This window comes from Pongo abelii, chromosome 10 (genome assembly GCF_028885655.2).
Source record: "Pongo abelii isolate AG06213 chromosome 10, NHGRI_mPonAbe1-v2.0_pri, whole genome shotgun sequence".
Lineage (NCBI taxonomy): Eukaryota > Metazoa > Chordata > Mammalia > Primates > Hominidae > Pongo > Pongo abelii.
The window spans coordinates 60,537,466-60,555,924 of record NC_071995.2 but is presented as its reverse complement, the minus strand read 5'-3'; the positions used below and the strand labels follow the sequence as shown (position 1 = coordinate 60,555,924).

The 18,459-nt window shown below is 41.1% G+C and overlaps 1 protein-coding gene across 3 annotated transcripts in view; it reads right to left on the bottom strand.

Moving 5' to 3' along the window:
- MON2 (MON2 homolog, regulator of endosome-to-Golgi trafficking) overlaps positions 1–16,816 on the bottom strand; it is a 127,761-nt gene extending 110,945 nt beyond the window's left edge. The window contains exon 1 of one of the 3 annotated variants that reach the window (XM_024256975.3): positions 16,272–16,816. In XM_024256975.3, the coding sequence (XP_024112743.2) occupies positions 16,272–16,382 (111 nt within the window). In that variant the 5' untranslated portion in view covers positions 16,383–16,816. The remainder of the gene's footprint in view (positions 1–16,271) is intronic. The other 2 variants (XM_024256974.3, XM_054527335.2) reach the window with 2 other exon arrangements.
- Between the last annotated feature and the right edge of the window lie 1,643 nt (positions 16,817–18,459).

Genomic DNA, 18,459 nt, shown 5'->3' with positions numbered 1-18,459 from the left:
GGGATTACAGGCACCCACCACCATGCCTGGCTAATTTTTGTATTTTTAGTAGAGTGTTTTATTTTTGTACTTTTTGTATTTTTGTATTTTTAGTTGGCCAGGCTGGTCTTGAACTCCTGACCTCAAGTGATCCACCCATCTCAGCCTCCCAAAGTGCCGGGATTACAGGCATGGGCCACCATGCCCAGACCTGTGTTGGATTTTAAAAGCTACTTTGTTTTCTTTTTTGAGAATGGATAACCAAACACTTCATTAATTGTAGTATGTTTAGCTGGCAGTACTGGCAAGTCACACAGTATTTTACAGAATGCCACAGAACTGCACTGTCCAATTTGGTAGCCATTTGGCTACATGTGGCTATTAAGCACTTGAAATGTGGCCAGTCTGAATTGAGCTATGCTCTAAGTGTAAAATATATACTAGGTTTTGAAGACTTAGTATTAAAAAAAAGAATATAACCTATCCCCTAAATATTTATACTGACTACATGTTGAAATAATATTTCAAATTATTACGTTAAATTATTATTAAAATTAAATGTCTGTTTCTTTTTACTTTTTTTCCCCTTTTTTTAGAGCCAGGATCTTGCTGTACTGCCCAGCCTGGAGTGCAATGTCACAATCATGGCTTACGGCAGCCTCAAACTACTGGGCTCAAGTGATCCTTCCACAACCGTCTTCCAAGTAGCTGGTCCTATAGGTACATGCCACCACGTCCAGCTAATTTTTTAGTTTTTTTTTTGTAGAGACAGGGCCTTGCTATATTGCCCAGGCCAGTCTTGAACTCCTGGCCTCAACCAATCCTCCCACCTCAGCCTCCCAAAGAGCTAGGATTACAAGCATGAGCCACTGCACCTGGCTTTTTACTTTTTAATGCAGTTAAAAATTACATATATGTATTACATCTGTAGCCCACATTATAATTCCATTGAAGAGTGCTGAGATATAATATTGACATATTATTTCCATCATAGAAACTTGGAACATTTTTATTATTTAGAAACGTGCTATTTTATACATACACTGTTATCTATACTTCCAAAGATAGTAATTACGTACTCATAAGAAGCTATATGTACTAGTTTTCTTATTAATTTGCTTGCTACTTGGTCATTTATTTTATCTCTTACTGCTTGCTAAGGGACAAGTGGTAGCAGTCTCTAAAGGTTTAAAAATAATTATGTAAAAACACCAGTATGCTATGGCCTGTTAGTCTGACAAACAATGAATTGATGTCTAAAATAAAGAACACATTGTAAGATATACCATGTGCAGCAGACTTTCTCATTTTGTTGGCTCCAAGCATGTCAAGCCCTTGCTTGTGTTTGAAGAATTCCTAACTTCATAAATTTTGGTGCAAAACAGAGCCTATCTTCCATTATTAAAACTGAAAATGTAGATGCTTTTCCACATGCCCTGCTGGCAGCCTATGCTTACCCACAGAGATGTACCCACCAGCAATTTTGAATGTGGAGCCTAGTAACAAAGAGCAGAGACAACAAAGAATTCTTTCTGATGACAGCAACAGTGAAAGCAGTATCTAGTTTCCGAAGGCAGCAGAACCAGTAGTGGCCTAGAGTCACCAGCATACCCAGAAGTGCAATCAACAGCATCCAGTCATTATTCAGCAGACACAGCCGTAATGGTCATGCTGGCATGAGTTTTGCCATGGTTCTAGTTGTTTAGCCTCCCCTTTGTTTATATACTTTTTCTAGGGCTGGCTCCATCCAGCCTTCTACCAACTCTGTAAACCACTCAATATCCTATCAGTAAAGTTTATTTCAGCTTAAATCAGCCAGAGTCAACTTTCATTGCTCACAACTAAGAAGCCTAATGGATACACTAGGACTTATTTCTAAAACTTTAGAAAATGGAAAGGTCCCAAATTAAATTAATACATCTCCTAGAAGAAAAACATGGTCAAAATGAATTACTTCAGGGAAAGATTATTGGTTTTCTGATTATTTGGGCAGTGTATATTAGAAACACTGGAAGCTTTTAAATAAGTCCTGATGCCCCGATTGCAACCTAGTTAAGCCAGAATGACTATTGGTGGGAGACAGCCATCAGTAATTTTTTGTTTGTTTGTTTTGTTTTTGTTTTTTTTGAGATGGAGCCTTGCTCTGTCGCCCAGGCTGGCTCGATCTCTGCTCACTGCAAGCTCCGCCTCCCGGGTTCACGCCATTCTCCTGCCTCAGCCTCCTGAGCAGCTGGGACTACAGGCACCCGCCACCATGCCCAGCTAATTTTTTGTATTTTTAGTAGAGACGAGGTTTCACCATGTTAGCCAGGATGGTCTTGATCTCCTGACCTCGTGATCCGCCCGCCTCAGCCTCCCAAAGTGCTGGGATTACAGGCGTGAGCCACCACGCCTGGCCGAGCCGTCAGTATTTTTAAAAATCTTCATGTGATTCCAATATACAGTAAAATTTAAGAGACTACAGCAATAATATAAGCAAGAGATGATGATGGATTGGCCCAAGATTGTTAGTGATAGAGACGGTAAGAAGTGGTGAGATTCTTGATATACCTTGAAGATGTACAAACCACAGCAAATTTACTACTGTAAAAATTATAGAACACTGAAATTATTATGTGTATTTTGTAACATTCACACACCCCATCGCAAATTATCTTGGATCAATTTCTTACTGAGGCAGTGGAAATTAATCTGTGGTCACTGAAATTTCTTCCATCATCATTTTCAAGTTTAACTTCTCCCCTTTCTCACTATGGCCCTATATACCTTGCATAGGTCCAAAGTCAATATGTGGTTTTGCTTCGGTGCAAACAAAGATTGATTAAATTGAACCATCATAAATATGGATGTAATTTATCCAGACTTTTCTAAATTCTAGTCAGTCAAACCTTAACAGTTTCCAAAATCCATCCTGTAGCATGCTAGATGATAGATGTCAGTAAATGATTTCAAATTCGCCATAGTCCTGATTTCCTGAGATGAATAAGAGTTGAACCATGAATGTGTGCACGTCTAATAAATATCTTTATGCAAACACACAATAAGGAGAAGGAAAAGGAAGTTTGTTTTTCATTTTGAGACCAGGTCTTACTCTGTCACCCAGGCTGCAGTGTTAATGGCGTGATCACAGATCACTGCAGCACGGACCTCTAGGCTCAAGCAATCCATCCATCTCAGCCTCCTGAGTAGCCTGGGACCACAGGCACACACCACCACACCTGGCTGATTTTTTTTGTTTTTTGTTTTTTGTTTTGTAGAGACAGGGTCTCCCTATGTTGTCTAGGCTGGTCTCAAACTCCTGGACTCAAGCGATCCCCCTTGTCTCAGCTTCCCAAAGTGCTGAGATTATAGGGGTGAGCCACCCTGCCTAGTCAAGTATTTTTTAAGTAGTTACAAAATGGTATTTTAAAAGATACATAACCAGTATTTTCATTCCTAAATTCAAAGAATTGCCAAAAGGACTGTTTGTTGCCTTAGATATAATTAGACCTATCACATAGCTCCTCATTTTTAACATACAAGTTTCTACTGTCAAAATACTCTGGAATTGTATCATCTTATTCTCATAGGCACCCTGTGTTGATGGAAAATTTCACTATCAATGATTATTGACACACTTGTATATCGCTTACGTATGAAGTAAGACTAGCCTACATCTTTAAGGTTATTCTGTATGAACAGAGGTCTTCGCAATCAGATTTCCTTCTATGTATCAAGGATTGCAGGTGTGAAAAAAAATTGTTAGCTTCTTGCTTTAAAAGCATTCCCTATTCTGATCAGATACCATGTATATCTGTAGAGAACCTAATAAATTGTAAACATGTTGTTTTTTTTCCTTAATTGATACTCATAAAAAAAAAAAAAAGAAGAAAAGAAGATGAAAAAAGTTCTACAGACTTGAATAGAAATGATATAGGTTAAGGTAAGCAATCTTATCTATTGCTGAGGACAATCTACGAGTTGGAAAGAATGCCAAAGCCTTAAATACACTGCAGCATTTAATATGTTACTCTTAATCTTCTAAAGAAACATTTTCTTCTTTTCTCAAAACCCTTTGCTGACTGCTTTTCTAAGACCACCTAGAATATCCTTGACCTCATTTCTCATTCAGTAAACTCTTCCTGTGTAATACCATACAGCCAGCCCTCCGTATCCACTGGTTTTGCATCTGTAGATTCAACCAACTGCAGATCAAAAATATTTGGAGGGGGATACACACACACACACACACATTTTAAAATACAGTATAACAACTATTTACATAGCATTTACACTGTATTAGGTATTATCTAGAAATAACTGAAATTATATGGGAAGATATGCACACGTTACACGCAAATATTACAACATTTCATATAAGGGGCTTGAATATCCTCAGATTTTGGTATTCCCTGGGGTTCTTGGAACCAATTCCCTGCAGATATCAAAGGATGGCTGTAATTTCATGGTTTCATTTACTTTCTAACTGCTGAAGACTTCTAAATTATATTCCTGTTCCTGATCTGTCTCCTATACTACAGAAATTATTAACCTAAATGTTTAAAAGGCATCTTAAATTCGACATGTTGAAAATAGATGCTATCATTTCCTTCTACCCCCAAACTCCTACCTCAGCCAGAAAAACCTATTTCTTCTTTCTACAATTTCTATTTTTCTTACCAGCAGCATCATCTATCCAGTCACTGACCAGATACCCAGGTTTTTTCCCTCAACTCACAAGTCTAATCAGCCACGAAGTCTTTTTGGTTAACCTATGTTGTACCTTTTTCTCAAATCTCACTCCTACACTTTAGTTCAACACTCATTACCAACCTAAATGAAGAAATGTCTCTACCTACAATCCTGTCCTCCATCCATCCACTGTCTCAATTCTTCAATGATTCCCTAGTGCCCACTCCTACTAGTGTTTCTCAAAATTTAGTACAGTAGTATAAGGACATCTTTTAAAAGGAAGAAACAAACTACGGACCTACCCAGTCACTGACAAACTTACATGTATATATAAATACAATCAGGAATATACTCTTTATAGGACTTAAATTATAATGCCAACATGTTCACAAATGAAATACAAACCCAAGTTAGTACTACTTTAATGTGACAAATAATGCTTTGCTGAAATTAAACCACTAGTAACAACAAGATGATAGCTATAGACTTATGGTGTAGGTCCTTCTGATTTTGTCACCCTCCTAGTGTCATAAGCAGTGACGGAAATCTTTTCTTCCACCACTTTCTTCTATAGTAACTAGTGAAAAGCCTTTCTACCTTTAGTACTGTCTATGGCTTGTACCTGTAACACTTTATCTTATTCATCTCATTATGTCTGTTTCTTCATACTACCTATAAGAATAATAAAGATAAGAAATATATCTCATTCATATCTCTATATTATTAATGTCTATCCCAGTGCCTTTCATACAGTAGCTATATAATAAATGTTCCTAAGGAAAGAAATGGAAAGTTCTAAATGTACCAAAAAAACTGGTTGGTATTTTATACACACACACACACACAAATTATATCTGCAAGTGCCAATTCTAACTCACTTAAAAAGGGGAGAGAGAGGGATGGACTTTACTGTATCACAAATTGAAACATCCAGAGGAAATCTGATCCAGAGATTTACAATGTCATCAGGGTTGCAGTTTCACTTATCTGCCATTCTCTTGGTTCTGCCCTGTTCCATGAGTAGGTTCATCCTCAGGCTGCATCCAACCTTGGCAACAATGGCTGCAGCCATTCCACACCTCAAATTTCATATGACACCATTTTGAAGGAGAGAAAGGGTCTCTTTCAGTAGCTCTAGAGAAAGAAGAGAAAACTTTTCTTTCCCAGAAGCGCTTACTAGCATTATGTAACTTGCGCAGGAATGGAGGTGAGGTGGGGAGCAGTTAGGAGGATTTAAAGTAGACTAATCTAGGCCAGAAGTAGTGGCTCATGCCTGTAATCCCAGCACTTTGGGAGGTCAAGGCGAGAGGATTGCTTGAGCCTCAGAGCTCGTGACCAGCCTGGGCAACATAGGCAGATGCTGTCTCTAAAAAAAAAAAAAATTAGGCAAACGTGGTGGTGTGAGCCTGTAGTATCAGATACTCGAGAGGCTGAGGTGGGAGCTCAGGAGGTCGAGGCTACAGTGAGTTGTGATTGCACTGCCACACTCCGGCCTGGGCAACAGAGAAAGACCCTGTCTCAAAATAAATAAATAAAAATAAGGTAGATTAAGTTAATCATGGTACCCTAGAGTTAGGAATGAGAATCCAAAGAGTTGAAAATGAGAGAAGAACACAGCCTACCACTGAAGGAAGCAAAAGGGAATGGATGGTAGCAAAAGAATTAACAAATGTCCACTCAAAACTATGTACAGATTTACACACACACAAAAAGTTATTTAAAAGGTTACTTTTTTTTCACAAAAGTTGCTGTTCTGCTTGTTTTTGTTTTTGAGATAAGGCATCACTCTGTCAACAGTAGTGTAAGGACATCCTTTGAAAGGAAAAAACAAACCATGGACCTACCCAGTACAATGACGCCTTCATAACTCACTGCAGCATTGAATTCCTGGGCTCAACCAATCCTCCTGCCTCAGCCTCCCAAATGGCCGGGACTATAGGCACACGCCACCACGTCCAGCTAATTTTTTAGTAGAGATGGGGGTCTTGCTATGTTGCCCAGGCTAGTCTCGAATTCCTATCTCAGTGATCCTCCAGTCTTGGCCTCCCAAAGTCCCAGGATTATATGCATAAGCTTCCACACCTAACCCCTATTCTGTTTTTAAATAACAAACGTTTTTCACGACTTCTATGAGAATAAAACCTGGATATTAAGGCAAATTTACCAAAGGTCCAAATTATTTTTCCACAGGACACAGCATGAAACAAGAGCTAAAGAAGAAACGTGAGGCTGGGCATGGTGGGTCATGCCTGTAATCCCAATACTTTGGGAGGCTGAGGTGGGTGGATCATTTGAAGTCAGGCATTCAAGACTAGCCTGGCCAACATAGTGAAACCCCGTCTCTACTAAAAATACAAAAAATTAGCCGGGCAGCAGTGGTGTGCACCTGTAATACCAGCTACTCAGGAGGCTGAGGCAAGAGAATCGCTCGAGCCTGGGAGGCGTAGGTTGCAGTAAGCCTAGATCATGCCACTGCACTCCAGCCTGGGCGATGGAGCGAGACTCTGTCTCAAAAAAAAAAAAGTGAAATTCAAGTTAATGGCAACTTAGATAAAATAATGTACCAATGAGACACAAGAGAGGTATGGAGCTGCCTGAAGACTTGTGATTTCAGATGTCAGGTAAAATCAAAAGACCTGAAGTCAAGTGTACACTGGGAGTACTTGATACATCTAGAACACCCTTTAGGTGACAAAATGCTCACAAAACAAATACTACATTGAAATCAATAAGATTTTCTTCTGTAACATTCAATTATTCTACAACTCTAAAACCTTCTAAAAATATATACCTATATGACATTCTATTCTAGAACCTCTAGCTTCTAGGAAACAAATTTCCTTAACAAATCAAAGACTGGAATGCAGATTACATGTATATAACTAAAAATATATACATGGTATTCCCACATAGGTGGTATGCTTTTTCTTTCCTTTTCTTTTCTTTTTGAGACAGAGTTTAGCTCTCATTGCCCAGGCTGGAGTGCAATGGCGAGATCTCCGCTCACTGCAACCTCCACCTCCCGGGTTCAAGCGATTCTCCTGCCTCAGCCTCCCGAGTAGCTGGGATTACAGGCGTCCACCACCATGCCCAGGTAATTTTTTGTATTTTTAGTAGAGATGGGGTTTCACTACATTGGCCAGGCTGGTCGTGAACTCCTGACCTCAGGTTATCAGCCCGCCTCGGCCTCCCAAAGTGCTGGGATTACAGGCATGAGCCACTGTGCCTAGCTGAAGACTAAATTTTTAAGAAAAGGGGGATGGGTGTGGTGGCTCACGCCTGTAATCCCAGCACTTTGGGAGGCTGAGGAGGGCAGATCATGAGGTCAGGAGTTCACGACCAGCCTGGCCGACATGGTGAAACTAAAATACAAAATTACTAAAAACACTAAATTACTAAATGCTAAATTCACTATAATGCAAAGCATTTGTATACCTAGGAGGTGCTAATTAGATACTTGTTGATTAATTTTTTTTTTAAGATAGAGTTTCACTCTTTCACCCAGGCTAAATTACTAGATTACTAAAAATACTCTACCAAAAATACAAAAATTAGCCAGGCATGATAGCGGGCGCCTGTAATCCCAGCCACTTTGGAGTCTGAGGCATGAGAATCGCTTTAACCTGGGAGGTGGGGGTTGCAGTGAGCCGAGATCACACCACTACACTCCAGCTTGGGCAAGAGTGAGAGACTCCATCTCCAAAAATAACAACAACAACAACAAAAAAAAACAAAGAAGCCATAACATGAAAGAGAGAAGCAGTAGGACATATTTGGAGACTAGCAGGTAACCTAGTTGGGCTGAAGTATAAAGGCATATGAAGAAGACTTGAGGGTGATAAAGCTAAAAAGGAAGGTTAGGAAAATCAAGAGAATATTAAATGCTATGTTAGAGTCCTATAAGTAGAGTAGACATTGTGGGCTTCTGTATGGGTGACATACAGAATGATTTGAAGTCATGTATGCTATTAATGTATGTCAAAGGCCAGGCATAAGGTTACTAATAGAATCTGGAACCAGCATAATAGCTGAGAAAACAGAAAAAAGGAGAAGTATGCTAAAAATTACAGAGCTGGAAGGAACAGGTGACAGTGAATAAAGAGAGATGAGGGAGAGAAGATAGCCAAATATGACTAAAGTAGGCAACAGTGCTAGATACCATTAACAAAACAACTGAAATAGGGGGAAAATGACGTTTTGAGGAAAAGGCCAGTTCAATTACAAGAAGTTCTAGCTGGCTGGCCGCGATGGCTCACACCTGTAATCCTAGCACTTTGAGAGGCCGAGGCGGGCAGATAACCTGAGGTCGGGAGTTTGAGACCAGCCTGACCAACACAGAGAAACCCCGTCTCTACTAAATATACAAAATTAGCCAGGCATGGTGGCGGGTGCCTGTAATCCCAGCTACTCAGGAAGCTGAGGCAAGAGAATCACTAGAACCCGGGAGACAGAAGTTGCGGTGAGCTGAGATTGCGCCACTGCACTCCAGCCTGGATAACAGGAGTGAAACTCGTCTCAAAAGAAAAGAAAAGAAAAAGAAGAGGCCAGGCGCAGTGGCTCATGCCTGTAATCCCAACACTTTGGGAGGCCGAGGCGGGCGGATCACCTGAGGACAGGAGTTCGAGACCAGCCTGGCCAAAATGGTGAAACCCGTCTCTACTGAAAATACAAAAATTAGCCGGGCGTGGTGGGAGGCGCCTGTAATCCCAGCTACTCAGGAGGCTGAGGCAGGAGAATCGCTTGAACCCGGGAGGCGGAGGTTGCAGTGAGCTGAGATCAAGCCATTGCACTTAAGCCTGGGGAACAAGAGCGAGACTTTGTCTCAAAAAAAAAAAAGAAAAGAAAAGAAAAAGAAGAAGTTTTACTGACGCATGTGAAAAAACATCCTAGATGTGTTTGATGTGCAGCTGGAAATGCAGATCTACACTCAGTAAAGAGAGCAAATGAGTGAAGTAGATTTAAGAGTCATCAGCATCACAGCAAGGCCAGAGGCAACAGGAGTGGATGATGGCAAGCGGGTGAGCATGGAGAAAGGAAAAATCTGAAGACAGAACCTGGGAGACACTTATATGTAAAGAAAAGGATGGCTGGGCCCAGTGGCTCGGGTCTGTAATCCCAGCACTTTGGGAGGCTGAGGCAGGTGGATTGCTTGAGCTCAGGGGTTTGAGACCAGCCCAGGCAACATGGCAAAACCCTGTCACTATGAAAAAATACAAAAATTTGCCAGCCGTGGTGGCATCTGCCTACAGTCCCAGCTACTCAGGAGGCTGAGGTGGGAGGATCATTTGAGCCTGGGAGACAGAGGCTGCAGTGAGCCAAGATAGCCCACTGCACTCCAACCATGGTGACAAAGTGAGACCCTGTCTCAAAAAATAGAAACAAAAAGAAAAAAGAAAAGGATGTGGAATACTGAGAGGGGAAACAGGGAAGTACAGTGTTACAAAACTCAAAACTAGAGGGTTCCAAGATGGAAAGAATAACCAATAGTAACAAATAATGAAGCAAGGTAAACAAATGGGAACAATAACAAAAACAAGAAAGTTGTAAAGGCATGTGCAGCATGATATAATGGAAAATGGGAGAGGAGTTAGAGATGGACTCACATGGACTCACATACCATTTCCACCATTTTCCAGCTTTACTACCTTATGCAAATTACTAACCCCGTCTAAACCAGTTTCCTCATCTGTAAAATGAAATATTTAACATGGCATGTTGCACTAGAGTCTAAGGATGCAAAGTTCCAAGCCTAGTGGGAAGGCAACATTTTATTCAACCTTGAGTTAACTTCACGAGAATAAAGGCAATTTCTCAATTATTTCTGTGTTCCTGCTGTGCTTTTTTTAGGAGACTCATAAATTTCTGTTAAATTATAACAGTAACAGCAAAACCTTCTACTTCATACATGGTTGAAAATGTTCAGCTATGCTTACATAAAAGAAAAAAGAAAAATAAATCAAATTTTGAAATATGTCTTCCTTTTTAGCTTATAAGTTAGAGACTATGTCTTTTATTTTTTCTATCACCAAAGCACAGGTAATCATTTATTTCAGTTTATAGCTTTCAATATATAAAGCATGAATACATTATATTACGCTCATGGGAGAAAGAACACAATGTCAAGAGGAAGAAACTACAACACATTATACAATACTAAACCAAAACAGATCCCAAGTAAGCTCATAAAGATTATCCAGCCCTCATCTTCACTGTCATAAGGTCGTGCAAATGAGGTGTTAACCCAACCAGGAGAGCCAATGACATTAGTCACAGTCCCTAAATATCTGGTTAAATGGCAAATCCTGTCACAGTAAGTAGAAGGCATCTCTTTCACCAGGGGTCTCCCTAAGCCAGTTAACAAAGCAAAACACCTGGATACTGAGGAACTCTATCACAAGAAACCTTTGCTTTTCTCTGCCAGCCAATTTCTATCAGGTCTGAATGGGTAACAGGAAACTTAAAGTACATAGCCTGGAAAGACTACTTGCACTTTTATATTATTTATACCCTTACTGATTCTGCATCATTTAAAAAGAGAGAAAAGGAATCTATCCAATTCCCTAATTCTGACCACCTAAACTCAAATGAACTTCTTTCCCTTTACTCTTCTACCACCCATTCCCTGGACTTCATCATCCTCTAGTACAGGGCAATCTGAAATGCAATATTCCCACCATTGTCCCAACTCCTATCCTTCTAGCTCTCTCACTCCCCAACCCCACTGCTCTTTGATGAAATAGGTGCTGCTAGCCTTTAACCTTCCCATCACCGTCCAATCAGTCCAAACTACTGGCTTTCCTTCTTTTGGGAATCCAATCTAGCTCTCACAATCCACCATTATTTCAACCACTCTTCCTGCTAAGACTCTTAAGTGTTCCAAGACAATTTCTCCTCCACTTCTCCAAAGTGATCCACTGCTCTCCTCAAACTTCCCACCCCCTACTTCTTTTATCACTTAATTATTCCTAGTAACAAGCTTGTTTCTTATCTTCCCAAGAAAGCAGAGGCCACAGACCAAACTGCCCACAACTTATCGCTCTCTTCTGTCAAATTTGTCACATTCAAACCCGGTTTTTCCTTTGTCCTTCCTCTGTCAGAAGATAATGTGTCCTTTCTCAGATTGAAATCCTGTTCATATACTTATGCCACTGAAACTTCAGTTTTCTCAAGGACCTTCCTCTAATGAGTTTTACCCTTCTCTCCTGTATCTTTAACCTCAGTCTGCCCAGCAGCCTTTTTCTTTAATGTTGTTTCCCAAAGTTCCTTTTCCAGTCCTGATATTCTCACTCTATACACACACTCTTCCTGGCCCATTTCATCCAATTCTATAATTTCAAATATTATTTATAAACTGATACTCCTAAATTTGAAATTCTAGACCTCCGTCTTAAGTGCCAAACCATCATTTTCAAACACCTACTGGTCAGTTCCACTTGGATGTCACACATAAATCTTAAACTTAATATAATGACTATTCTGCTGGATGTGGTGGCTCATGCCTGTTATCTCAGTACTTTGGGAGGCCAAGGCAGGCAGATCACCTGAGGTCAGGAGTTCGAGACTAGGCTGACCAACATGGTGAAACCCCATCTCTAGTAAAAATACAAAAAATTAGCCGGGCGTGGTGGCACGCGCCTGTGATCCCAGGTACTCAGAAGGCTGAGGCAGGAGAATCACTTGAACCTGGGAGGCAGAGGTTGCAGTGAGCCGAGATTGTGCCACTGCACTCCAGCCTGGCAACAGAGACTCCATCTCAAACAATATACATACATGACTACTCATTTTCCCCAAAAACATTTCCTCCTCTTTTATTTCTTCTCTTAGTGATCCACCTAGTTTCCTAAGCCAGAAACCTGGGCGGCATCACACATTTCTCTCTCTCCATTATATAAAAGATTACCATGCCTTGGTAATTTTTACCTTTTCAATCTATACTCTTTCACTACTGTCTAACTCAATGCAAGCAGCCTTCTGTCTATGTCCACTACTGCTTCAAAACAGAGAATCATCACTTTTTCAACTTTGCTCTCTTTGCTTCAGTCTCAATACCCTCTAATTCTTCCTACCAATTGTCAAGGCGATGTTACTAAATATCAATTTGATCATATTACTCTCTTTCAAAAAGCTCTAATGGCTCCAATCATCTTCAGTATAAAATTTATTTTACATGGAATACTAACAACATGTGCTATTTCCTCTGCTAGGAATGACTCCCCTGCTCCAACTTCCAGGCTCAGTTAGATACCCCTCATCTGTACCTGCAAATAGGAAATAATAAAAAAGTTTTTATTCATGAAATACATAAACATAAAGCTTCAGAGGTCTCTTCCTCTAAAGGCCACTGAATATTAATCACATAGAAGTGATCATGGAAGGCTTCAAAGTAATTTTTAAAACAAAGGAAAAAATTTCATACAGATATTCCCAAATTAGCTAGTACAGTTGTACTAAAAAAAGTTATACTGCTAAAACATGAAGATTTATGTATAACGACTAAGAAAAATAGAAAAAAAGAGAAAGAGGTTATTATAAAATGACAGAATAAAGCCATAGCCACTACAACAACAATTTAATATAACAAAGGATAGAGTTAGAAATGAAAACAGTAAGGTAGGAAAAACCATGTAGAAGTCCAAAGACAGTAAGTAAATATCAGTAAATAAGGCACTATCCTTTATCAATACTCTTTTATTGGTTTTTCTAACAGATCTGAAATCTTTAAATCCAGCTTATTATTAATTTTAAAAAAGAATTACATGGCCAGCCTGGGATACGCCTATAATCCTAGCACTTTGGGAGGCGGAGGTGGACAGATTGCCTAATCCCAGGAGTTGGAGACAAGCCTCGGCAATATGGTGAGACCCTGTCTCCACAAAAAAAATACAAAAATCAGCTGCATGTGGTGGCATGCACCTGTAGTCCCAGCTACTCAGGAGGTTGAGGTGGGAGAATCACTTGAACCCAGGAGGTCAAGGCTGCAGTGAGCCAAGATCCTGCCACTGCACTTCCAGCCTAGGTGAAAGAGATCCTGTCTCAATAAATAAATGAATAAATAAATAAATAAATAAAATAATAGTCAAGCACTATGGCCATAAAAGGCAGAAATGACTAAAAATGTGAAATAAAGACTAAATATAAAATGTCTCTGTTAACTAGCTTCTTAGACTTTGCCTTAAAGTTTAGTTGGCACCCAAAGAGAAAAATAAAACCAAAATCTTGCCAGTTTCTTGAAGAACAAAAGCCAAAATCTGGCACTCTTATTAATTTAATAGAGAAAATTTAATTCAGCCAAACTATTTCTTGAAAGTCAAACCTTTGTCCTAAAACATCATCATAATTAGGCTAATGACTCTCTTTGTTTTAAACCTATGACACAGTCAAGATCATTTTTCAATTCCTAAAGTAGTGCCCAGTGTCACTGGGTAAGAAATCAAAAAGCTTACAACAAATTCTTATAAACATGTACCATATACAAAATTATGCATCAGAGATAATCAGAAGAATTACTTTTGCTATTATCTCAAAGACTAGGTGCAATTACAAAATATCTCTCTAGCCAGTGTTCAAGTAAAAACTAATAAGCTTTTTTGTTAGTTTGTTTTGAGACAGGGTCTCCTTCTGTCTCCCAGGCTGGAGTACAGTGGCACAATCGCCACTAACCACAGCCTGGACCGCCTAGGCTCAAGGGATCCTCCAGCAGCTTCCGGCTGGGCATGGTGGTTCACACCTGTAATCCCAGCACTTTGGGAGGCAGAGGTGGGCAGAGCGCTTGAACCCAGTTCAGGAGACCAGCCTGCCAAAACCCCGTCTCTACAAAAAAAAAAAAAAAAAAAAAAAGCGAAAAATTAGCCTGTCGTGGTGGTATGCACTTGTAGTCGCTGCAACTCAGGGGGCTGAGGTGGGAGAATCACCTGAGCCAGGGAGTTCGAGGTTGCAGATCGCACCAGTGCACTCCAGCCTGGGCCACAGAGACCCCGTTTCCAAAATCAAAAAACAAAACAAAAAAATGTAATAAATGGCAATTAAATTCCCAAGCTAGACCACAACAGCCTATAGAGGAACCACAGTTTTTGTATGAATTATTAGAACTGCGAAGTCAGTTCTACAAATTATTGTTGAAATTACAAAATAGTGTTTGATATTTTCTAAATGAGAGCATTTCTCTTAAAATTAAAACAACTTAATTCTTTAAAATTCTCTAAAACAGCCTAATTCTTTAGATTTACTTGTTATAACTTTCAACAGAGGATATAAAAAATAATGAAAATCAATATCAAAATAGACTATTGACTATGTGAAATAAAACATATCGTAACAGCCATCTTTCCAAAAGTGGCACATCTGGTTTCCATCACTGGGTAATACTTACTTAATTAAAGAAATACAAGATGGAGTTTGTTGAAAAGTGATAAAACCAATGCACTTACAGAAAAGTTAATATTCCTTACAAGCCTAAAATCCAAAATTTATTGGTCAAGTTCTAATTACATAATCTTCATAATAATAAAGGTATATTTAAATAAGTATGTAAATATGAAATCCCTCGGTGAATTTTTAGGGCAAAGAGTAAATGAAATTGCAGCTAAAACAAACTATATTAAATAGGAATAAACGGGCGCTGTGGCTCACGTCTGTAATCCCAGCACTTTGGGAGGCCGAAGCAGGGGGATCATCTGAGGTCGGGAGTTCGAGACCCGCCTGACCAACACGGAGAAACCCTGTTTCTACTAAAAATACAAAATTAGCCGGGCCTGTTTTTTTTTGTTTGTTTGTTTTTTTAGAGAATTAAAATGACATTTTAAGAGAAAAAGCAAATAGTAACCAAATGTTAAATATTTCAACTCAAGAACTATTTGGAGAATTTAATTTCCATGTATTATTTACTGGGGTCTCTTTAATAATACCCTTCTGCTCTGACATCTTTCCCATACATAATATAAAATCATCCTTTAACCCTATTTTACAGCTGGAAAAAAAAAAACCTGAAGCTCAAAGAGGTTAAGATTTATTGCTGGAACTAAATTCAGGTGTATTCGCTCTGACTGCAAGCCCAACTTCCCACTACAGTACTGCTCATAACAACAAGGTTTAACATGATTATGTGGATCTTCAATATTCTTCATAAATTAGGTGGCTCTGGATAGTTTATTAACACGTCAAAGGATTGATACAGAGTTAAGCTGAATGATATATACCAGAAGGAAAATTGTTTCCAATTCAGTGATATGCCATAAACGTGAGGAGTACAGGTTTCAACAAGATGGGTGGATACTCGTTTCGGGGAGCAACAAACAAGTTTTTCAATTTTGGTTTGGCCAGTTTCAAGCAAGAAAAAGGCCAGAATAGGCTAGTGCACAGTACACCTAGCTGGATTAACTGAATAGGCTCACTTCATGAACTTCACTCCTAAACTGGGAGGACAGGAGAGGGGAGAAAATCAAAGTGCCTCAGCCCTCTCCAGCGGAAACTATAAAAAGCCCTTGTGGAACAACCCACCGACTCACAAATCTGGAAAGGTGAGGCCTGAATGAAAATTAGGACTGGAAACTGGGGTGAAGCACTGAGTCTAACAGGACCAGGCATGCTCACAGTGCCTTCTCCTGACGTCGCCTGAAGCTTACCTCTTTGACAGGTGGGAATTTCTTCTTGCACTCCAGTGACAAGGCGCGCAAGTCGCTCTGCATATTCTCCAGCAGCTTCTTCACCGCCTCGGGGCTGCTGGTGCCGGACATGATCCTCCAAGGTCCCAGCCAATTTCCGAGAGGTACAAACAAGCTCTGGCACTGTCAGCAACTTGGGGCCACAGGCAGCTCCCTCCCGGTGTCTCTGGTCCTTCAGCAGCCCACTTCTTGGGCCCTGCAGGTGCTCTGCCGGGCCCTGGGTTGCGAACCCGGAGCCTACTCGAGCGTCCCCCAGCAGCCTCCCCGCAACACCTCCGGCTTCTCTCGGAGGCGCCCCCCGCAGTCGCCCCGTCCCGCTAGGCTCCGCCGACTCCGGCCGAGCAACCCACAAGGCGGGCAGGTCCCTCCGCTGCCGCGGGGCCCAGCCACACCGGGTGTCACCAGCCAACCTGGCAAGAAGCTTCAGCGCCAGCTCCCCAGGCCCCTAAGACTCGCCGACGCCATTAGCCGAGTCGCCCACAATTCCGAGCGCTGCCGGGACACGTCAGCCGCACTTCCGGGTACCGTGGCCTCAGCCACCGCCGCTGCCAACCCCGGCCGCAGGCCGTCGGCGGGGCGTGGCTGGGGCGTGGCCATGCTCGGGGCAGGCCGGATTCCGGGTAGGCAGCGATTCCCACAGCCCCACCCCCGGAATCAAGCAGGCTAGACAGGGTTTAAGGCGTCAAGATTCGCTTCGTTTTCATTAACAAGTGCCTGAACAGAGTCCCCGAGTACTCTTTGGCATATCTCTTTGCGTATGTTTGTGTTAAATTGTATTTCGGTGTAAATAATTTGTTTCCCTGTAGATTAATCTTAACGTGTCTCCTCCCGCTTCATTTCGAATCTCTGGACTAGTGGCCCCAAATCAGTGGCTACCTCCTGTTAATATACACTTTTTTTCTTTAAACGCAACTGGTGCACTTACTGTGGGGTAGCCTCTTATTTTCCTAATCTCTAAAATGAGACTACCCTCTGCTCTACGCCTTCCGCTGGCCTCCCATCTCACTAAAAGTAAAAGCCAAAATTCCTCCAATCACCTACCAGGCGCTACGAGATCTGTCCTGGCCCCTTTACTGGCAGATGCTCCCAGCTAAAAGGAGAGTTTCGGAAGAGTTGGGCTGGCGGTTCTTCCTCTTTTTAAATCTTATTTTGTTTCCTGTGTATCTCCTGCACCTAGAACAGTGTCTGGCATATAGCAGGTAATCAGTACATATTTGTTGAATGAATACCCTCCTATTATAAAATCAGAGTTTCGAGGCTCAAACAAGGCACAGATACATAAAAGCCTTCATCAGGTCTGAAGTGCCAAATAAATATGAGGCAAAAGCCAAACAGAAAAATCTTCATCTGTATTTCCCCAAGATCCAGGTTGGTCTACTTTTGCCCCCAAGACGTTTCGCAGCTGCTGGTCAGAAAGCAGAAAATGAGGGAGGAAAAACCAGAAACAGTAGAGATGAAGAAACCAACACCTTCAGACAGCTGAGCTTATGACATGATGGAAGACAGCAAGCCATGAGATTGTCAGTGGGTAGCACTGTTTGGCTGTAACAGAGCTACTTTGTAAGCTAAATAATTTTATTTTTTTTTCCTTCTGATAAGAAGCAAAGCAAGGATGGATAAAGGGGACAGATGAGGTAATAGTAGAGAGCTCCTAGGGCAGTAATTTTGATCATTTGTGCCTATTACACAACTTCTGGGAAACTTGACACCTCCTATGGTATAAGCTTTATGTATGAAAACCGGTGAATTTAGCAAAGAAGTTCAAATGGAGTATACGGCAAACATTATTCTTGAGGTCTCAGGGAGCTTGTAAAAACGAGGCACTTTTTTTGGGTGGCGGGTGGAGACGGAGTCTCACTCTGTCACCCAGGCTGGAGTGCAGTGGCGCGATCTCCACTCACTGCAACCTCCACCTCCCAGGGTCAAGCAATTCTCCTGTCTCAGCCTCCCGAGTAGCTGGGACTACAGGCATAGGCCGCCACGCCTGGCTAATTTTTTGTATTTTAGTAGAGACAGGGTTTCACTGTGTTGCCCAGGCTGGTCTCCAACTACTGAGCTCAGGCAATCCGCCTGCCTTGACCTCCCAGAGTGCTAGAATTACAAAGGCATGAGCCACACTGCAGGCCTTTTTGTTTGTTTGTTGTTTTTT